Source organism: Cryptomeria japonica, chromosome 8 (genome assembly GCF_030272615.1).
Source record: "Cryptomeria japonica chromosome 8, Sugi_1.0, whole genome shotgun sequence".
Classification (NCBI taxonomy): Eukaryota; Viridiplantae; Streptophyta; class Pinopsida; order Cupressales; family Cupressaceae; genus Cryptomeria; species Cryptomeria japonica.
The window spans coordinates 82,502,075-82,525,947 of NC_081412.1; the positions used below are offsets into that span (position 1 = coordinate 82,502,075).

Here is a 23,873-nt window from a genome sequence, read left to right on the forward strand (position 1 = left end):
TCATGGAGATACTTGCCTTTGAAAGCAGAGACACGGCTGGTCTATGAACCAAGGTATGGAGAAGTTGTCACGAAGATACTTGATCTTGAGTTGCAAATGTTTGAGTTTCAGCTGGGCTATGATCTATGGTATGCACATGATCATGAGGGCAAAAGTGTTCCAACCTTTATATATGAGTTGTTACTACATAAATTGTTGAGTAAGGACTGTTACACATTGCTGAACAAGGATTTTCTTGGAAACACTTCGAGGGCAGCAGCCGTTTGGGTATATTGGAGAGATATGGATCATCTCTTTATTATTGGAGGTTGGCATAATGATGAGGCATTATCATCATTGATCATTAGAGGCACTTCTTACATCATCACAAGTCTGACTTTCAGATTTATGGGTGCTGTTCTGAGTTTGCAACACAGCAGCCTAGGGTGCGCTGATATGGTTTTTTGTGTGCCTATGATGGGTGTTTTGCACATCCATGGAAGATCATGTCGAGTTGGAGAATTGTGTATTGTTGACATCTTCTTGAGTTACTTTCATCTCCTCATTTTTTATGGATGTGATAGAGTGATGATTTGGGATCCATTAATCAGATTGATAGTAGGAAGGCTTCAAAATAGCAAAGTTGCAGGGTATAGTATTGCGGGTTGCATCAGAGTGGAGCAGCAGAATGATACAGTGTTTTTCTTATGGCTAGTTCAGGATTCTAATGGTACAGCAGAGAATTGCACGAGGACAACCAAAATTTGGGCCAAGAGGACTATAACATCCCCAATTTTTAAGTGATACTGAATTAAATTGATTTTTATTAAGTTGTCAAATAAACGAATAAAATATTTAAATGATGATTGTATCTCTAGTTTTCACATGACATAAGATTAAGGCACTTGGCAACTTAGTTTGTCCTACCTCTCAAACTCGCCTATATAATCAAGACATCTCATTGTACATAATGGGGTTTAATCTTTGATCAATAGATCATAATCCATTTTGCACCACAATCAAACAATATTTTGCTCTTGTAGCAAAGTAGAAGGTAGTCTTTGGTGTTGTAGGTAATCTTGGAAACTTGAGTCCATTGGTGACTCTAACATGGTATCAGAGCTTTAGATCTGCAAGCCCCTTTTCAAATCTAGGAGATAATCAAGTAGTAGCTTTTGATAGATGCACTTTAGGGACATTGAATCCAAAAAGCAAAAAAAAAACCCTATTTTCACATATGACACTCTATACTTGATGAAAGGAAGATTTCAGCAATTTTAAGAGAGTTTGATAAAATCTTAGCAAAATCTATTTGTACAATTGTACAGATTTCATTCAATGCGGATCTGTATAGGCCATACCCTGTCAGATTTGGATGTTTGGAGAATATTCAGCAACATATTTTATTATTTTGTTATATGCATACTTCAACTATGTCAATCTACACAATCCATGTGCACTCGTACAATTGTACAGATTTCATTCAATGCGGATCTGTATAGGCCATACCCTGTCAGATTTGGATGTTTGGACAATATTCAGCAACATATTTTATTATTTTGTTATATGCATACTTCAACTATGTCAATCTACACAATCCATGTGCACTCTACATCATCCTTGCATCGGGTCTACTCAATCATGCGTCAACAAGCATCTTCATAGGTATGAGATCCAACTTTAGGGGATTAACTGATTAAGCCTAGCAGCTGCCCCCACTAGGGTGATGCCACCAAAGGAAGTGGCGAATACCCAAGCATCACCAAATCTCCATTGAAGCACTGCCTAAGCAACCCAGCTCAAACTCACAATCATGATTCACCACCTCAATCCCTACATAGTCGAAACCCACCATTGCTGCCAATTTTCTCCAAGGGGCCACCAAGCCCAATTTTGTACTCAAAAGTAGATTTTTTTTTATTTTGCAAAAACAAAAAATCGTTTAAAATTGGTTCTAAGAACTTTGTAGCGATGCAAGCCATTTTGCTAGGTTTTTCTACAAATGCCCAAAATTGTTGATTGAAGTCAAATCTTCATTTTTAGACTTCGAACTCATAACTTTTTGCCTAGATCTTCATTTTTTAAGATTTGTGTGGCATTGTAAAGGGATTGAGGGGCACTACAAAGCCATCCACACACTTTTTCCAGATTTAGCCCCAAGTAGATTTTATTCAAATTGTTGCATATTTGCATTCTAGATAATCACTTGGACATCTCAAAACTTGAAATGCTCTATTTTGATCAAATGAATTTATTTCATCTACTTAACATATATGAGGTTCCTAACTTCTAATTTTATTATTTCAAGAGTTTATCATTGTAATATCATGGGTTATGCAACACATCCTTTCAATAATCATTCTAAGGACAATAATAAGTCTTGGCAAAACGACATCCTAACACATTGGTAGTGGCTCAATCTTTTGTTACATCTTTATGGACTCATCCCTCAGCCAGATACACCTTGGAAGAAATCAATTTGGAGTTATAAAAAAGATCATATAGGATTGATTGATCCAACCATTGGTGTTGACACTTTTGGGGACACTTACTAAAAAATCTAGGGAATTAGGTGTCCACACACACTTTGGACCAGAATTTGGGAGATCTCTGGAGATCCACATATCTCTCCATTCCCATATGATACATCAAATTGCCTCATTCCACTTGATGATGTAGATAATATACCCTTCGATGATGATGATGATGATAAATTAGAGTAGCTTGAACATGATGCAACACTTGAGTGTCTTGAGGATAAAGAGACCTTTCATGTTGTTTTTACTCCTATTGAGATCATAAATACATCTTTTGTTGCTTCATCAGAGTTCAAAGTTGCTTCTTTGAGAGCTTCCAGTGATTCTTTGCAACAAGTAAATCATAGTCTTTCAAATTCATCTTTTGGTGATAATTACTTGACAAGTATTTTAGACGTATTTGTGAAGTCTCACATTTCAAATTTGGACCACATTTGAGGGGTTATCTCTCTTCTTCGATGGCAACCCCATCATAGTTGTCCCATCATCTCATTCTTTGGATCTTGTTCATCATCAGTCACTACGATCTTGGTTTGACAACTTCTCTATCGATTGGCCATGTACCTGATTTGATCGTGGCATCATCTTCCATGGACATGGCAACATGTGAACGGATTTTCGAGACATCATACATCTTCATACTTCTTCTCTCAAATTCCTATCCGAAATGGGAAGACTTCTTGCTTCCATACTTGGTTTTCTATCTTCCCAAATAAGGAATGTTGTTTGTAGATATTGGAATATATTTTGTCTTCAAACACTCACCATTTTTGTAGGAGATAACATATTGTGGGGGGGGGGCTATATAGCCTCTCTCTTCCTCTCTAACGGGGGGCTATTGATTGTATACTTGTGACAAATCTCATCATTGGGGGGTCTTCTTGAGTTCTCTATTCATCACTTGCATATGTCTGTCTACATCTTTTCTCCATTTTGAAGAGGAGTTTTGTCCCAAATCCCACTAGATTTTCTCCTTTTCTATGTTTGTGAGTTATATAGATGCAAACGCATATGGATTTCAAAGAATCGATGTTGTTCAATTAATTAAGGAGACAAAGCTCCTTTAAATAGAGTTACAAAGACAATGTTTCTAAAAGAAACAATCGTTAACTAGAGGCGAAGTTAGAAACAACTTAAATGACCATTAATAACACAAAGAGAAAGATATTATTCTAATACCCTCCCTTAATGGTCATTGTTCTAACTACCAAGAGAAATAACAGAGAAGGTTGCCCCCTTCTTCTCACAACATGCTACAACAAAAGACACAAGCCTGCCACTGACTCTGCCACTTGAGATACCCAAAACAACACCAATCGTCCAACCTGATGTTGGAGAACTATTCCTCCCTGTAACTAGAGACACACCAAGAACAGTTGTCATGATTTTGAGGAAAAAATTGGCAAACCCTCCAAACTATTGCAAATAAGCAAGATGCCCAAAAATAGACTGGTGCAGATATTCGCACAACAACTCCAAGTGCGACTAAAAACAGACTGCACCAAAGTACAATTTTTGAGGAAAAAAATATAAACCCTCCCATGATTTTTTTTTGGGGACAAAAAATATTTAAAACCCACAGATAATTTTTGAGGACAAAATATTTAAAACCCATCAGAATTTTTTTTTAGGTAAAAAATATTAAGAATCGAAACAAACATCGATGCCAAGAATCCATCTTCATGCTTTTCAAGGCACGAAAAACGAGGTACTGAGAAGATGTTGAATGCACAAAACTTGAGGTACGAAGTTCAATGCACTGAGACAATTACAGGCACAAATTCCAAGACAAATTCGAGGCATGGAAAACGAGGCACCAAGAAAAATATGAGACCAACCCAAAAAAGCTCTCGAAAAACCCACCAAGAATCTGAAATCAAAATGCAAATCCAAGGGCTCAAAAATTGAGGCACGAAAAATGATACACCCAGAAAAATTTGGCGACAATCCTATTGAGGTCTCAAAAAACCCACCCTAGAATCTGCAACCAGAATAAAATTTTGATTGAATTGAAGGGTCAAAACCCTAATCGAAAATTGCAGAAACCCAAAGCAGCCATGAATAAACCAAATCGAGCAATAACACGTGGAGAATAGATGCGGATCGAGGGCAAAGACAAGCGACGTGATTTGCAGCAAAAAATCCACAAACTAGAAGCAAACCACTCCGAAAAACTTTTGAAATTTTTTCTAAAAAATTCCTTTCGAAAATTTTTAGAATAACAAAGAAATTTCAAAAAAAATTAATTCTCTTCTCTGATACCATAATACAGATGCAAAAGCATATGGATTTCAAATAATCGATGTTGTTCAATTAATCAAGGAGACAAAGCTCCTTTAAATAGAGTTACAAAGACAATGTTTCTAAAAGAAACAATCGTTAACTAGAGGCGAAGTTAGAAACAACTTAAATGACCATTAATAACACAAAGGGAAAGATATTATTCTAATAGTGAGAGACTGTATTTGTAAATGGGTACCTAACATGGCCTAACAGCTGAAACCCATCACAATCTTGGCATCTTTTGCATTCTTGAATTTGTTTACATTCTCCAAAGTTGCACTTAAGGAGGGTTGTTGGTGTGAATGGGGTACTTCCTATCCAAATTCCCTTTTTGTAGTGTAAACAAGGTACATTATCTAACTAGTTCTACTGAGGTCCTTTTCACACATGTTCACATACTAAGTTTACTTAGAGAGTTAGGAATCTTTGTAGAAAACTCTAGTAGACATGTGATCTTATCTAGTTGTCATATGACATAGAATTAAGACACTTGACATCATCCTAGTTAGTCCTATCTCTCAACCTTGCCTGTATAAGCAAGAAATCTCATTGTTCATAATGGGGTTTAATCTTTGATAAATAGATCATAATCTATTTTGCACCACAATCAGGCAATATTTTGCTCTTGTTACTCTCTTGTAGAAGGTAATCTTTAGTGTTACAAAGTGATCCTAGGAGCTTGAGTCCATTGGTGACTCAACAGTTTAGGACAGCCAACTTTTATATAAAAGTGATACAGATAGAATGCACATTTTGAAGTGTCACATAGAGCAGTTAATCAAGAAAAATTAGACCAGTACATAATATAAAACACTCATACTCTCCTCACTGATGCAATCCCAGTATCCCTGAATGTTGTTTGAGTACCACTTATAAAGTATAGACCTTCCTACTATCTTTTGATGAATGGTTTGAGGATAACAGAAAGTGTGCAGTGTATTTGTCATGGAGACATGGAAGAGCTAGAGATTATAATCCATGGGACCCAACAATATGTCATATAAAATAAACTACTAGCTAGAAACTCTCAAGTGTAAACCATTTGCTTCATGTTCAGCAAGATATTTTGGTGTTCTTAAATCTCCCTATCTACAAACTACTAATAAATGTGCTAAACATAAGTTGTGCATTTGTCTGGTGCTTTAATACTAAGCCACAAAAATCGGCGATTTTCAAGCATGAAGCTCAATTTTTATCGAATTTCAAACTTCTATGAAAAATTCGTTCAAATTCGGCCATAAATTTGTACGACCAGGACATCATTTTTTTAATTAAAGTTAAAATTTAAAAAGCGTTTTTCTAGGGTTTCTGAAAAGCATTTAGGGTTTTTTTAAAGATTTTCGGCGGATTTTCTCTATAAAGTGCTGCTATCTGCCTCTAAACACACAAGTCAGCTGGTTGAGGGTATTCTTTGTATCGGCAACTGCTGGGTCGTGGGTATTCTTTGTATCTGCAAGTTTGCAACTGCTAGGTCGTGGGTATTCTTTGTATCTGCAACAAAATTTATTCGCGGGTATTCTTTGTATGTTAAGCTATTTTGATAATTTATTAGAAGTATACATATATTTAAAAATTAAACAAAATTATATAAGGCGAATTTTATCCGATTTTTTTTTTCGAATTTTTCCCTTGTCGAATTTCATCTGAATTTCATGGCCGTTGAATTCGAATTCGAATTCGAACCTTGTGACTTAGCTTTAATACACCAACAAAAATGCTGCATTCTTGAGTTGTAGTTTAAAGAAATATACTACTTTGAAATGCATCTTCTCTAAACATAGCCAACTTAGACAAGATTGGATTAATATCAATGGTGCGTACAGTGTTCAAAAACTAGATAAAATAGTTGCAAACAGTATTTGAGTCTAAAGTTTTCAAATACAAGAAAGCTTGTTTCGATTTCAGGCAAGGCAGGTAATTGGAAGTCCAATGATACTATGTTCTCCAGTTTCATCTTAAGCAAAAATACATACTTGTGTTCTGATTCATCTTGCATAAACGCATGTAAAGCTTCCACAGCAAGGGAAAATGACAGAAACAGAAGAAACAGCTGCCTACATACAAAGCAATAGCCAGAATTTAAGTGTCAGTTCCAGTCATCAAATTCCATGATATTACTATCTAAACATTATCCTATCTGTTCCATTTCAACTTATAATCTTCAAAGTAGTCGGATAATGTTCTTAGATATCCAGTTTCAAGGCATGGCTTACAGTGCCTGTAAAAAACTAATTGCAACAGCAATCAAACCATTATCAAAGACAAGACAGATCATGCATTACAGTGCATTCTAGTTGTCTACTGTCACACTCAACAGATGTCATTTATATCCGTCCAGCACTTACATGTAATTCCTTCAAAATACCAAGTTTTAATACTGGATATGCTTTTTCATAACCTTAAACTTTGCAATATTTTAATTTAAAATTAACAATTTCACCCATTGAAAGGCTACCACAAGAATACTTATGCCATGTTATATATAACATTTAAACAACAAACGTTCTTTACATATAAATGGAAACCAAATGAAACAAGACTATCTATGACATTAACAAGGTGGTGTTATAATTGATAATCTACAACAACTAAAGATTTCAGCACATGTAAACAGTAGTGAATCCTGATAGTGTAATACTTCAGTAGACGACTTTATAAGACTTGGACCTTATAGTGATTCTGATATTAAGAACTAACACAAACCAGACCGTACTCACAAACATACCCACAAAGGGAGAGTATCTGCAGCAAATGCCACTGAACTAACTAGAGCATAGAATTTTTTTAAAAATCTATCCACTATCTGCCAGATGTGTCTTACCAGATATTGCACTTTCCAAATGACACTGAAAAAACTTAAACCATAGGTTTTTATAGAGCACACAACTTTGTGATAGAATCAATTACCATCCTGAAAAATCTAGTACAATCTAAACCTTTGTCAATGTGAGAAAACTTTGTATGGAAACACAACATTGCCCATTCAGCACACATTGAAGCAGATAAAGGCTTATTGATATGGTGCTATGAATTTCAATGTTCATCATGAAGATAGGCTTTGCCTAACAATAAGAAATGATATGTCAGCCACTGTTAGCATAGACCTTGCCTTGCCTCAATTCTCTCAAACAAGCAACGAAAAAAATATATGTAATAGATTCCGAGAAAACTTACAGCATTTGTAAAAGCTGAAAGAACTTCTAATCGCTTGTACCTGAGAAAGTAATCACACTTTTAGTCAAATAAAATGTCATTGAGAATGTTCTAAGATCTAACAAAAGTGAAGTATATGAGGTTAAGGAGAAAACAATTTAGTCTCTAGATGACAATAATGAGTGTCTAAAAACAAAATGTCTATGATCTTAACATGAAATGTAACCCACTGAAACATTCAGCAGTGGTAACACAGACAGTAAACAAAAGCAACCGGAGATATAAACAGAATGTTGTCAAAACTGATGCTGCAAACTTCACTACAATAGGCTAAATAGACCTAAAGTGTTGAGAATAAGTGCTTGGTGGATACGAATGAACACAGGTAAAACAAACTGGGCATGCAAAAACTTACAATTAAGAAGGCCTCCAGTAAACTGGACCAAGGCATATGTTGGATATTTACAATGATAGTAATACATACAAGAGAGATCACTTGAAATAGATGCTCATTACATCATCTACATTTTAGAATAATGAACTCATATAATGACTTGACTATAACTAAAGCTCAAACTTGTTTGTACCATCCATTTAATTTAGTTTGTTGATGATACATCTATTTTTGCTAATATTGGTGAAAATAATTTTTTTATTTTGGATAAGAGATTCAACATTTATTGTGTTGCTTCTAGGTCTAAAAAATTGATGTTATAAGTCTTAACATTCTTTCCTGAGATGTTATTTTTCCTAAGTCGCTTTTCGATAGAGGATGGAGTTGTCTAGACCCTAATGAAACCATCAGATATGTGGGAATCCCTTTCTCCTGTAATCCTTGCTTTAAGTGTATGTGGAATTGGGTGTTAGAAAAAGTCTGCAGTAAAATTGTTAACTGGCAAGGTAATTTGTTGTCTCTAGCTTGAAGGTTCCAAGTGTGTCAAAAAGTGTTTTCTTCCTACACCACTTATCTGTCCTCTTGTAGGCTCGTTGCTTCCTCTCGTGTTAACCAATTAAACAAACTCGTTCTATGGTCGAATGGAAAAAGGTTATAGTAAGATTCATGATGTTTCCTGGGAGCACTGTACTAGTCCCGGGGTTGTTGGGGAATGGGTTTGAAAAAAATAGGCATGGTGTTTCTCTAGCAATTATATGGTTTATTAAATTCATGGTAATGTGCCATGGAAGCAGAGTTATAGGTTCAATCTTAGCAATTGTGTTCCTAAACTGAACTCTAGTTGGAAAGGAGTGCATTTGTGGGATCTCCTTTTTGGTCATTTTAGTATTAGGCCTTTTGGGTCTGTTGTTTTATGTTCTGTTTGGAACACATGGTTACATATTAAAGGATTAACCAAAGGTAGTGGTGCATTCTCTGGAAATAAGGACAAGGTGTTAAGTTTTAGATCCCAATGGCGGGCTTTGGAAGGTATAAAGACTACTCTTGATTTAAATAGAGGTTGTTCTGCTAAATGTTGGTATAGCAAAGGTATTAATTGTATTGGATACACTCTTTTTAATTAGATCTTCTTTAGAGCAAAAAGGACATTCCAAATTAGCAAAAGAAAACTTTTATTATGGTTAAGAGGGAAGGTTTAAATGGCAAGCTTGAGCTCATTTATTGGAATAATAGCCTTTGGGATGAGATTCAGCAGGTGGTGTCATGTTCCCACCCTCAATACTCTCACTCCTGAAAGCAAGAAAGAAGAAACATAACAAAGGCACTCAGAAATATATCACTAAGCTCAGAAAATTGATTTATTTATAAGACTTCTTAATTTTCTAAGATCTAGATTAAGGATCAAGTAGCAGATCGAATGATTCAATTGGTATACTAATCGGCATAGACAAGAAGGAAACAATTCTCTCGCATCGCTACATAGACTAAAGCATCTACATTGCTCCATATACAATAAGTAAGGCATGGGTTTGTTAAGGAGCGACTTCATAAAGATAACTCGCAGCGATTTAATAAATTAAGGGGCAAAAGACATGTAGGAAGAGACGCCACTCCTAAGAAGGTTGTAACCAAATGAAAGGCACAACCCTTCACTCCCTCTTACAGGGTATATATGCCAGATCAGCATTTCAAGCAAAGCATGAAGAAAATCTGAAAATCGAATAAGATCAGAAATTCTCATACATACATATATCTGAGTATATACAGCAGTAAGACATAAACTACTTATTCATATTTCTAAACTATTCGGTATGTCATATGTGAATCTAATATGACTAGATAAATTGCCAGAATTACTTATTTCATAAAATAATTGTGTGTTGATTTATGAAAGCAAACATATTAGAAACGACAAAGCGAAACACAAGGAATATGAGAATATGAACTCCTACCCATAGGTGGATGTCCATTGAGTTGGTTACTTGTGGGCCCCCATTGAGTTGGTTAGTTATGGGCCAAGGCGTTGGATTCAGTTGGTTACTTGTTCAACGTTCTGAGGCTTAATTGGGGTGTATAGTCTCCTGACATCCCATGGTGTTTCTTCCCTTAAGTTTCTAATAGGGCTGCAACTCTAATATGTGTCTGTAAATAAGAATCTTCATTGCTAATGTCTTAATACTAAATAATTAACTTCCTTGATGCAAATTACTAATATGTAATTTAACAAGAAAAGACTCTTACAAATAAACTTTGTTATTGCTATTGTTATTTTGTGCGAATTTCAGGTATATCCCTAAGGGGACATTACAGGTGGGAGGGAAGATGTTTTTGCATGTTTTGATGTCATTTGCTAAGGATTGGTTCAAGAAGTTAAACTTCATTTGAGGCCTTCATGACCAGGATAATGTATGATCTAAAAAGATTAAGGAGGATCTGGTCTAACTACATTGAGCTCAAGAAATGCTTTCTAGATCCTAGATCTAAATCTTGTCTTGTTTGTTGGGGTCTTTAATATGTTGGGCATCTTTTTTAAGTGTCATTTTGCAAAAAATGTTTGGTAATGCTTTCTTCATTCTTGGGTGGTCTATTCAAGAGAAGGTGTTGTAGATTGTCATGATATTTTATTTGGCAACATTCTTGGTTCTCCTCTTTGCTAAATTTTTGGATAGACTTTTGTTGGTCATATCTTCAGAAATTTTATATGTTTCCTCTGGATTGCTAGAAACAATGAGATTTGTCAGGGTTAGCAAACATATGCTCACTGGCTTTTCTCAAGAAGTCACGGTTTCCATTGTTGCAAATAATGTTGCCCTACAGATACATAGGAAAAGTAAAGAACCAAGATATTAAGCAGCTTATTAATATGCTGGGAAGCCTGTTCCTGAGCCTCGGTCTCTTCAATGGGGTCTTGTATTCAATGATGTTCAATATGATCAAGATGGTGGACCTGTGCAAAGGGATATTAAGATTGTTAATGCTGCTCATGCTCACAGACTTGTTTGTCTTTTTCTGTTCCCATGGTCATGTAACTCTTAATGTTCCTCATGCTGCTCGTTCTGATCCTGGTAATAATCTTGGTGGTTCTGTTGCTTTTCCTGAGTTAGCAACTGATTCTGGTGTTATAGGTGGCATGGAGGTTTCAGAACATATTAGTGAGCTGGTTTAATGTGGTTCTTCTGATAGTGATGTTGATGCAGCTTCTCTATCCTAATTCAAAGTTCACTTCTTTGGAGAAGAATGCAGAGGCTCTTATTGACAGTTTGGATAAAAAGAAGGGCAGCAAAAATGACAAATAGTGCTTTGCTTGGATGGTTTCAGTTAGTTCTCTGCAGATTGTTTGACAGATCTTGCTATATGTGTTTCTGTTTTGGCTGGTTGCTTAATGGTATTTACTCTGGCTTGGTTCAGGATTATTAGTGCTCTTTTGTTGTTACTTCTAGTCTATATTATTCTGATGATCTTGACGCTGTCCTTGGGTTGTTATAGTTGATGTTTTTACCTTTTGTCTCCCACCTATTGTATCTGTTTGGGGTGGTTTGGGCTGCTGGTTGAGTTAATAGGGTGGCACATTCTAGAGTTGTTATTTTGATCCTTATTGTGCATTTCTGGGCATAATCTTTGTACATGTTTGTGATCAACTGCTCATGTGAGCTATATTTGTAAACCACTTCCAATAACTTAAAAAGCAACCTTTTGTGGAACTCAATTACAGGTTTCAGCAAAATCACCTTATTCTAAGTTTTTCCTGCATGCTACATACATGAAAAGCCCCTCTTAGAAATTAGTTGTAAAATAGAAATGAAAACCATTTTGAAAATAGAAATATAATAAACATGAACATGTAATTTTACCTACTATTGTAGTTAGTCTGTGATTTTATAGCCCCTGCAGGTAATATTTTCTTGTCTGTGATTTTACAGCCTGTGCAGGTAATATTTTCTTGAATCAGATTAAAATTACTAATTAGTTACTTGCATAAGATTAAGCATTGATGTAAGTTTGCTTTTGTTTTATGCAAGGGCAAAACTTGTTGCAATTTCAATATATATGTATGTGTGTGTGTTGTCTGCATCCAACAATGTTTCTCATTATGATGTAGTTGTGGTCGCTGTTTCTTGTCTCTTGTTTTTGGTAACCATGGTTCAAATTCTAAAACTTGGTTAATTGCTGAAAAGAACTAGAAATTGTGTGTTAAATTGTGTGTTCACAATTCAAGGACATTGAATGTAAGACTGACAACATCAGAAGCAAGATTGACCATCGAAAGTCTTGCAGCTCAATTTGTCAAATTCCTTGACATTTGCATTTCACAGAAAAATGGCACACTCAGGGTCAAAGCTATAAGAAGGTTATGCAATTCATAGAAACCAGTGGCGAACGAATGCATTCCATGCATGAGAGAAAAATCACCAACAGACAGTTCTGTCTCTAACAGGCAGCCAGTCTTTATCGTGCAAATTTCTAAACCAGTCATTTTTTAGAACATTTTGTTTTTTATGCTTTTAATTATGGGATAGTTAATGCTATGGCTCTGTGACTAGACCATGTCTAGTTTTTCATGTTGCTATTCTACTCTAAAAATATACAGATTCCTCTACATTTTGTTTTTCATTAGAGGTATTGATAGTTGATGAAGGATATGGACCGGTTTTTCTCTATAAATGGATCTGTTCATAGCAGCAGCTCAGCATTCTTCCATGGCCTTGTCATAATGGCCTTGATCCATGTTTTGTACAACTACATCCTACTTATACTAATGTATATTGTGCACAGATCAAGTTGTTGGTATTGACAGGGTTGAATTCATATGTAAACATTTGAATCCGTCTCTCATCTCTTGCTCTCAACATCATGATGATGGATCATAAATTCATATGTAAACATTTGACTTCATCTCTCATTTCTTGCTCTCTACATCATGATGATGGGTAATAGAGTGTGATATAAAGAGTTGATGGAAAAAAGGTTTACATGGTCAAATCCAGAAACATATAAGATCCAATTTAAATAGGCATTTTAGATCCTTGATTTGGAAGCAAATGGAAAAACTTTACGCAATATAAAAGGACAGAGGACAGAAAAGAAGCTATGAAAGTAAGTCCAGAAATTGAGATATTAAACAAAGTAAACTCACCCATATGTGTATACTTCATCAGGTTTCTTCCTGGCAACCACCATTGCAAATAAAGAAAATGACAGGACACCACAGCCAAAAGTTAAATGAAAAGCATCTGACACCAACCCTGCAAAACATGGTAAGAAAATTATCAGCCCCACTCATACAAACAATGAAACTAAGCAATTTCACAACTCAAACAATGTACTTCTTTATACTGTTTAAGTTCCAACAGAACAACAGAACAAAACAAAGAAACACAATCAAACAAACAGATCTGCTGGCTGATTTCTAAGAGCGTCCCTGATAAAGCAATATAGAATTTGTTGTAAAGTTGCTTCCCAGCAACCAAATTGATATGTCCTAAAAGATATAATGGAAGAGAAAACCTAACTTGGAGTTACTCAGGCTTAGTGTCATTTTACACTAGTTGTTACCGCTTAATGTATACAGAAAAACATATATCAATATTGTGTAATTTAGAACATGCTAATTTGAAGCATGTGACATGAAGACGTCAAGATCATAAATCATATTAATTTACCTATTGATTCTGGTAATCTATGTGCCACCAAGTTCCTATAAAATCATCCCTATAAGCAATTATTTCAATTATTAACATGTTTAAATACCTAATCAATTTCATGGTCACATACCCCATAAGAATAAAACCTAAATGACATCAAAAACATTAGAAAATTAAACAGCATTTTGTCGGTGGACCTTTTCAGCATAAAATCTGCTCCTGCTACAAACAGTAAAAGTTTAAATTTGTAAGTTATCAATACACTGACTCGGTACAAATTCTTACATTAGGAATATTAACCTACTAGTGCATATCTTTTTTGCTGATTAGCCTATTTGGCCTTTCACACAGCAGCTATTTAAACTTATTACGAAATTTTGTACAAATTTAAAGAATTTTTGACAAAATTAGTTTAGCAGCCCTCAAGTAAAGTTAAAATCTGTGTTACAGGAACTGCCCACAGATTGGCTGATCTAGGTCGAGTTCAAACAAGATCTGCCATCCTGTCCAATCCACCTGCAGATGCAGACAGGATGCAGCAGAAAGGTGTTGGGTTCCTATGGGATGAACCCGGAAAGGATCCAGGGGAATGGAAGGCAAATCCGTCCATTTTTCTACTTTATTTAATAATAAAAAGTATCCACCTTTGATTTTGCCTTTTTTAAAATTATGAAATGGAGTGTGACATGAAGATCTGTGTGGTTTTGAAGGTCTTCATTTGGGCTTGTGGTGGGATATGGACCCAGAGCAAACTAACTTGGATGCTTCCACTTTCCAACATGTTATGCTTGAGGAGTCAAAAAGCGACCATACTTTTAGTGTGAACAATAATGATGATTTAAAAAATCCATAAAACTGAAAATTGATTGTTGAACTTAATGCTACTATTTTAATTTTGCACTTGGAAGTTTGAACAATGAGTATTTTATAATATTTATCATTTATTTTTAAATGATATTAGAATTTATGGTAGTTTTGTTAATTATATTATGCTATGTGGTATTCTAAACCTGATTCCTGCATTTTGGCTGCAAATATATATTGTATGGTCAAACCCAAAATAAACTCAACCCAGAAAACAATTTCTGCATCCACTAACCCAAACTAAGATCTGTACTAGAACGATACTTAAAAAGATTAAATTTTGAGGCTTAAAAAGAGTCTGAGGATGTCAAGCAGAGGCGTCTGGTGTTTGTGCAGAACCGCTTTCAGGTTTTTTTAAGGGAGGGGGGGCTGTTAGGTATTGAGGGTGCCAGGGGGTACGCAAAGCATTGGGGGCCTGCGCTGTTCCTTTGTGTCCAATCTGTGTGCGGCGTGTTCTTTGTTTCTTGGGCGGCTTCATCTTTTGCATGATCCCTATTTTGGGGTCTTTCTCTTGTGCTTCGTGCAGTCCAAAGTAGTCGGATACTCCTTTGTCCCTCCCTAGGCGCACGTATCCCCATATCCGAAATGGATACATATCCGATACGGCCTGGATACACATTGAATACTGTACCCATGCATGCCCAAAAAACCTTGATTTTCCAACTGTGTCAAATACTATGTGATTTGATTTTTAAAAAATTTGACATAAATCTTCCTTAATTTATTTTAAAAACCTTCATTCATGCAATTTAATAAAAAAAAAAAGGTATAAACAAAACCTACACCAAATGAGAGACAAATGAAATGTTTTTCTATTTCGGCGACTTATTTTTGGGCTGTCTTCCAATGCAACTCTACTATTTTTGTATATTGTAAATTTTTAAATCAACTTATAATTATTTATGTAGCAATTATGTGTCTATATCAGAGAAACGGAAATCGCCTGGAATCGCCCAAACTCGGCGAGTCCAAGTCCGAGTCACCCCCCACAAGTTCAGCAAACTCGGACTCGAACTTGGCCGAGTCCAGGGGGCAAACTCGCCCAACTCGCCAACTCAGCGATTTTGCCCCAAAATCGCCCAAACTCGCGAGTCCCGTCGTGCAAACTTGGTCGGCGTTGGGCATGAAAAAAGGCATTCAAAAAACACATTTTTAAAATTTTTTTAAGTTGTTTTTTTTTGCTTTATTGTCCACTAATTGGGTCGACCAAGTAGATATAGAGGCTGAGGTTGTATCCATGGCAGAGGAGAGCCAAAGGCAAATAGTGACACAGATATTCCTGATGTTGGTGAGGTTGGCATGGTGTCACAGGGAGAGGCTATGGTTGCCGAATCATCCAGGACCTACCTTAGACGCCTTTGCAGGGGGTCGGGGCCGGGGGATGCAAACTCCTTTGAGCCATAGGCTTGTAGTTGTATTTACCTTTGGTATTTGTATGGAACATTTGATGATGATCATATGATGACATGGATTTTTTATTGCATGAGTTTTGTAATATTGTATACATTTGCCAATATTTATATATCTATGTTTGTTATTTCCTTCAGCTACAATTTGCGTTTATGCTTATGTGATTGATGTATACTTGTGTATGTAATCAAATGAGTCAAGTTTGATGATGTTATTGTGTCTTTAAGGTGTATTTAATAAAGGGTGAATGAAACAAGTTTTAAATCTTTAAAAATCTCTAAATTTCTTGAGTTTTTCACTTTGCCAAGTCTAGCCGAGTCTGAAGCCGAAACTAACTCTAAGTCCCGAGTCCGAGTCTGAGTCGGCCTTGCCGAGTTTAAGCCGAGTCCGAGTCCCGTTTCTTTGGTCTATATTGCTTTTGAAGCAATGAAAACCTCCTCTAATAACTTAGAAAATTGTGTTAAATATGCGTATGTGTTTTTTATGAACGTTGCATCCAGTCATATCCATATTGGGAGTCTTAAAAAATGGTCATATCCGTATCCGATGTCATATTCGTATGTGTCCCTATCTGTGTCCATGCAACTTGGTGTAGTCCCTTATTCTCTTTTCGTTGTGTGTAGTTTTTAGCCTAGGGTTTGGTAGAGTGGCGGCTCCCAACCCTAGTTTTGTACCTTGGTCAGTCGGCCTTGATTTTTTGATGGATGGACATAGTATATCCCCAGGTTTGGTGGCTTCTAGAGCTATGGGCATTTTGGATCCATCTCCATCTCTGTATGCAAATGCCATGGCACATTTGAACAAAACTGCAGCCAATGAGGGTTCTTTATCTGCAAAAGGCTTTCCTAGAATCAAGAAAGTGAACAGTTGCTTAGAGAGATGTCAAGACCGTCCAGTCCTGGTGATTGAGCTAGAGACGGTCTCGAAGGATGTTACTTATTTGAGTAATCATGCTTTAATTTGCAAAATTATGGGGATTCATCTCTCTTTGCCATCTTTGGAGTCTTGGGCTCAATTGAGTTGGAACCCCATAGGTGAAATGGAGATAATGATGGCTGCTAATAAATTATTTAATGGTTGTGTTTTTGTGCATGGTAGACAAAAATAATGCTTTTGAAAGTGGTTCATATTTTTATAATCAGGTAGGGCTTTTCATCAACCCTGGTATGTGGGGTTCAACTATGTTGAGGAGCTTCCCTAGAGGGTACCAGTCTAGGTTCATCTCCCTAGTCTTCCGCTTGAGTTCTAGAGGAGTGTCATTTTGGATTTGACTGCTCTTCTACTTGGCAAACCGGTTGGTTCTACTCAACAAACTTAAGATAGAAAGGTAATTTCTTATGCTCGAATTTGTATTGAAATAGATTTGAATAATCCATTGCTAGATTCTATGGAAATATGCCTTGGATCCTCTTCTTGGATTCAACAACTCGATTATGAAACGCTTTCATTCAAATCTTGTATCTACCATGAGTATGGGCATTTACAATGGAAATGCCCTCGATCTAACCCGATAGCTGTTGCAACTAATGCTTCTTCCAAATTTGCACCTAAGATTTATAAAGGGAAGGCTCTTGTGGTTGAAGGGGGTGCAAACAAGGAAGGCTTCATTCCAGTTAAGCCTCGTAATAGGGAGAGATGACAAAAGAGAACTTTGAAGGATAGGCAAAATGATGCGAGCTTCAATTAGTTTGAAGCTTTAGATGATTTGGTTTTAGGAAGAAGGAATTCCCGTTGAGATGCCTTCAGGCAATAGATCATTAGGAATAGCTTTGTCGGAAGATAGCAAGAATGATAATCAGGATTTGACTCTAATGGATTTGCAGGATGGGCATATGAATACAGATTTACCCTCTAAGATTCTAGATGTTCCTGCACCTAGTGGAACTCTTGTCCGGAGGGATGTGAGTGCCATGGTGGATCCAATTCTCCCCCAATGAAAGAGAGTTTGGATCCTAGTAAAAATAGTGGAGCTCCTTGAGCCTTGGGCTTGCATCAAAAACCCCTTAAGGATCCTCTAGAGAAATCTTTGAAGACAAGACAAAAGACGAACCAAGTGAAACGAAGCCTTCCTTGTTTGCACCTCCCTCAACCACAAGAGCCTTCCCTTTATAAACCTTAGGTGCAAAACTGGAAGAAGCATTAGCAGCAACAGCTATCGGGTTAGATCGAGGGCATTTCCGTTGTAAATTCCCATACTCATGGTAGATACAAGATCTGAATGAAAGTGTTTCATAATTGAGTTGTTGAATCCAAGAAGAGGATCCAAGGCATATTTCCAAATTAATTGGCGAGAGGCTAGTGGAAACTAGGTTAGTGAAGACCATTGACTCCCACTTCTCACATTCTCATTAATGATTGTCATATCATGGAATGTGAGGTGTATGAATAGAATTCCTAGACAAAAGGCTATTTGTAAGTTGATTGATTCTCATTATCTTGATATTGTTCTTATTCAAAAAACCAAGTTAACAGTAGAAGGTTTGTTAAACAAAGCTCCTAGAATCTGGTCTTGAGGCTCTTGTCAATGTGTTGGGGCACATGGTAGCTCAGGAGGTTTTGCTTGTTTTTAGAACCCAAACAAGATTATTCCTCTATGGTCAATATCAAGTCGCTCTTCTATTTCTATGGTTGCTTCTAGTTTGGATTTTGGTGAAACTTGTCTTTTCACTAATGTTTATGCTCCTACTGATGTATTGGGTAAATTGCAACTTTGGTCTCACATCAAATTTGTCTATTCTCTAGTGCCCCCTCTCCTTGGATTGTGGCTAGTGACTTTAATGCAGTTATCAATTTGGAGGAAAAAAGAGGAGGCTTAGCCAAGCTGGACTTTTTTGCTAAACTCCTTAGAGATATTATTGATCTCTTCAACTTAATTAATGTGAAACCAAATAATGGGATGTTCACTTGGAACAACAAAAGAATTGGAGAAGAGGTTATTTCACAAAGGCTTGATAGATTCCTTGTCTCTTGCTACTAGTTGGTGATATGGGGACTACAAGCTCAAAGATCTTGGATTGGAGAAGTTTTGATCACTGGTCGGTCCAACTCTCAAGTTTCTTTCAAAGTTTCCAAAAACCCCTCTTTCAAGTTTCAACTTATGTGGTTGCAGGATCTCTCTCTTCAAGATCTAATAACTGAATGGTGGCATGAAGGGAAGCCTACATATGATCGGGCTATGTATTCTTTTATCAAAATATTGCAATATGTGAAGTATAAGCTCAAGAAGTGCAATAAACAATGCTTTGGTAGCCTTCACCTCGATAAAATGTTAGCTCAATCCCGTCTTGATACTATCTTGTTAGATCTGAGATCAAGGACTGACCTTGGATCTAAGAGGAGATGAATCAGTAGTTGTTAAGGAACTAGAAGAATGGGAGCTTCACGAGGAGATTTTTTGGAAGCAAAAGTCTCGCATTGATTGGCTTCAAGAGGGAGATAGGAACATTGCCTTCTTTCATAATTATGTTAAAGCCCGAAGGAATGGTAATTTTATTACCTCTTATGTCCCCAGAAGGTGCCCAATAGTCTTCAATGGGTGAAATTTCTAGAGAGGCTTCTCAATATTTCTCTGCTTTGTTTATTAAGGACTCCCCTAGCAATTGAAGGGGAAATCTCTATTTTGGATTACATTCCAATGAGATTAACAAAGCTCTCATTCGTCCCATCTCACTATAGGAATCAGACAAGGTTGTAGTTTCATATCAAAAAAGGTAAAGCCCCAAGCCCTAATGGTTTTTCTATTGAATTCTAAGAATTTTGGGAGATTATCGAATTGGATCTTTTACAGGTGGTTCAGAAGTCCCAAAGAAACAAACAAATGTTAAATGCTATGAATCCTACATTCCTGGCTCTCATTCTTAGGAAAGATGACATGAATAGTTTGGATCAATTTAGGCCCATCACTCTGTCTTATAAAATTATTACTAAATTGATTGCAGAAAGACTCAAGCCCAACTTCAAGGCTTTTATATCCGATGAGCAGGGTGGCTTTGTTGGTGGTAGGCAGATTCTTTATGGGGGGATTGTGATTGCTATGGAGGATCTTCATTTTATGGTGACTTCTAAGGAGAAGGCTATGTTCATCGTGCTTGATATGGCAAAAGCTTATGACAGAGTCAAATGGTCGTTCTTACAGAGAGGTCTTCTTGCTTTTGGTTTTGGGTGTGAATGGGTTAACCTCAACTTCCTTTTGGGTTCTTGTCAATGGTTAGCCATAAGAGTTGTGCAATGTTTCTTGAGGTCTTTAGCAAGGGGATCCTCTTTCCTCTTATCTTTTTGTAAAATTCCTTAATTATTTATTAAATATTTATCCCGTTCATTAGCAATATGCTTTTCAACATAGCCAGTGAGTTGCTGGTAGAATAATGAATAACATTCAGACAGTGATATTTTCATTCATACTAACTTAATTTCTCTTTCCACTTGCCGGTATTTCATTGACTGACAGAACAAGGCATTCATTAAGAAGTCATTCATTATACAAGAAGTGTATATATAGTGCACCTGATGCCCACGCTATAACTGTTGTCAATATCAAGTGCTGCTGGTTTCAGAATTCTACAGGGATTCATCGTGAGGTATAAAGAAGATGGACCTCCTTAAACGTATGCTCCTTGCAACAACTCCACACGGGTATGTTACTTTCGACTCCACTATGGATGCAATACTTCGATAGTCTACGACTGTTGTAACACGGGGCAATGAGACTTCCGTTGTTCTACTTCCACCACACTACGGTTATGACCCTCCCGCATGTTGTTTATCATGAACTTCGGCTACACCATTAACGCGTGACTCCTGCTACACCCTCGGGGATGCTATCTGTATGACGGCAGGGCCAAGTTGGAGTTATACCTGATATCGGGTTTCCTGAGATACCACGGAATTAATGGATTGTGTGTGCCCGATGCCTCTTTCCCTGATATTGATGATGGAAGTTTACGTGCCAGGTGCGATGCTCGATACCCACAAATGGAGTTTGCGGCTCAAACGATACTCTCGCTGTCGGGTTTTTGGAACACGCGGCAATGTACAGAGACGTGGTCCTTCTCGCTGAGATTATAATGGGCTTACCAGACTTGCCAACTATACTCCTCCGTAAGGTTTTCTCCTTGGGTTACGATACCACAAAGTTCCAATAGGCCAGTCGCAGGCTGGCGAAAGGAATTATTTCATATGTTTGACATCTCGCAGACTATCAAACACTTCTTCCAAAGCATGTTTTATTTCATAATCTCCGATATCCTCCATCTCGGGTGCCCATCCTTTTATTACACCAGTTGGTTAGAAATCCCGTAATAGTTAAAGCTATTTACAGTGTTAATCAAAAATACAAGTAATTAAAATACATGCCTTTTAATTATAATATAAGTAAATATTAATTATTTATATAAATGAATGGGAAGGTTTATATAGCATAATTAATATTTTTTAATGCATTCTTTAATCATTTATTAGGGGACATGTCACTTTTTATTACAAGGTTGAAGGGTTGGGTAGATTTATTAAGTCTCGTATTAGACAAGGTTTGATTCAAGGTTGGAGTTGGAGCAATACTTTGCCTTCTCATTCTCATCTTCGGTTTGTGGATAATACTAGATTGACGGGCATGGCCAAAATCAATGAAGCAGTGAATTTTAGGAGAGCTTTGGATATTTACTTGGTTGCCTCGGGGTAAAAATTTAATGAAACTAAATTTTCTATCTTCTTCTTTAATACCCCTCGACTTATTTAGAGTAGGATTACGTGGATTCTTAGATTTCAAATTGATTCTCTTCCACTGGTTTATCTTGGGATTCCCCTTGTTGTTGGACCTCAACGCAGAGAGTTCTAGCAAGAAGTTTTGGATAAGTTTCGTAAGAAAGTTAACCATTGGACTTGTAGATGGCTTTCATCGGCTCGAAGAGTGATTCTTTTGAAGTCAGTGGTTCAGGCTTTGCCTATTTATAGATGCTTTGTGCAGGTTGCCCCTTCTAGCTTTCTTAAGGAGTTTGATGCTCCTTCCCAACAATTGCTTTGGACTGATAATTTTCTCTCTTCAAAGTGGAGCTTGGTCAAGTGGAATTTTGTTTATAGACTGAAGCAAGAAGGACGTCCTGATCTCCAACTAGCTAGTTTGATTGGTCAAGTTTTAGCTGCTAAGTTATACTGGAGGTGGTGTACCTGTTAGGATCAGGACTAGGCTAGAATTCTTTCTCGTAAGTGTCTTAGGGGTGTGAGTAGTTCTGATGTGCCTAGGCACAGCCTTTGGGAAATGAATCTATCATTTGGGATACGCTCAAAAAAGGAGCAAAGCTTATCAAGGAGGGCCTTTTTTGGATTTGCAATAAGGGTTCTAATGCTCTTTTCTGGCTCGATTCTTAGGATGGTCATCCCCTTGTTGTTTCAAAGTTCCCCCATCATCAGTCCCTTTGCAACATTCTATCTAAAGTTGGTTGGAATTAGGTGGAGGATTTTAAAACTGTTAAGATTATGGGCCAGTTGGAGTGACTTGTTGGAAAGATCGTCGAGAGTGGCCTTTGGGTGGTTCACTAGAAGATCGTTGGGAACTTGCTAGGATCTTGGCGAGTAGGTTATGCAGCTCCCTTAAAGGGAGAGATATTCTTGCCTAGAATGCTGATCCGAAAGGTAAATTTTTTTGTTGCCTCGAGTTATTTGGAGTTAAAAAGAAAGTTGCATGGTCAAGTTGGAGTATTGTTGATGTGTTTTTTATGCACCTCAAACACAGAATAAAATACCAAGGTATCTTATCCCCTCTTGAACAAAATCTTCCCAAATGCTTAACTATGTGATCAATTGGAAGACTCCAAAATGTCAAGTCTTGACATGTGGATAAGCTTAATGGTTGATGTGATTGCTGGTAATCCAAGGGGGCTTACGTTGTACATGAATGCTTGAATGTTTGAACGTTGCTGGAACTTGACCATCTGATATTGCAATCTTGTGATGCTTTCTCTCCTAAACTAACTTGAATTGGAAAAAAAGGACAAAAGGGGAAGGGTTTAGGAAGACTAATCTTCTCCTAGGAATGTAAGAAGTGGTGAATGACTTGGTGAAACTCTACTAGACTTTGCTTTGACATCAACGAACAACTCCACAAAGCTAGTGCAATTTGTATACACCTAAAAATGGCCTGAAGATAATTAATTAAATAAGCAATTATTTAATTAATCCCCCTTCCCAATTTAATTGAATTCATTAACAATTTGATTAAATTCTCCCATTCATCTACTTATTAATAAATCTAAGGATTTATTTAATAGTTCATTTCATATCCCCCTTTGATTAATTAATTCTAAATTAATTAATTTCCCCCCATATAAATCAATTCTTCTAATCCCTAATTAAAATTAACAAACTCAAGTTTGTTGAGATTAATTATCATTTTTCAAATTATTTAAATTTCTAAATTCAAATGAACACATGGCTTCTAACTTTTAACCACCTAACCTAACCATCCCCTAACCTAACCCATTCCACCTAACCTTGGGTTTAACTAACCCTATCCTATCTTGCACATTCTAACCTCATTATCCTAACCTCCTATGGTGTGGATATTCTCCCCTTGAGACACATGGCATTTTTGCCACGTCTCCTCCCTTGGACACTTGC

General features: G+C 36.7%; 1 protein-coding gene across 1 annotated transcript in view; it reads right to left on the reverse strand.

Annotated features, from left to right (window-relative positions):
- LOC131038421 (metal tolerance protein C2) overlaps positions 1 to 23,873 on the reverse strand; it is a 92,249-nt gene that overhangs the window by 57,853 nt on the left and 10,523 nt on the right. Inside the window, exons 2-4 of the mRNA XM_057970853.2 lie at positions 13,481 to 13,589; positions 7,974 to 8,013; positions 6,773 to 6,849 (exon numbers count right to left, since the gene is read on the reverse strand). Of these exons, the coding sequence (XP_057826836.2) occupies positions 6,773 to 6,849; positions 7,974 to 8,013; positions 13,481 to 13,589 (226 nt within the window). The remainder of the gene's footprint in view (positions 1 to 6,772; positions 6,850 to 7,973; positions 8,014 to 13,480; positions 13,590 to 23,873) is intronic.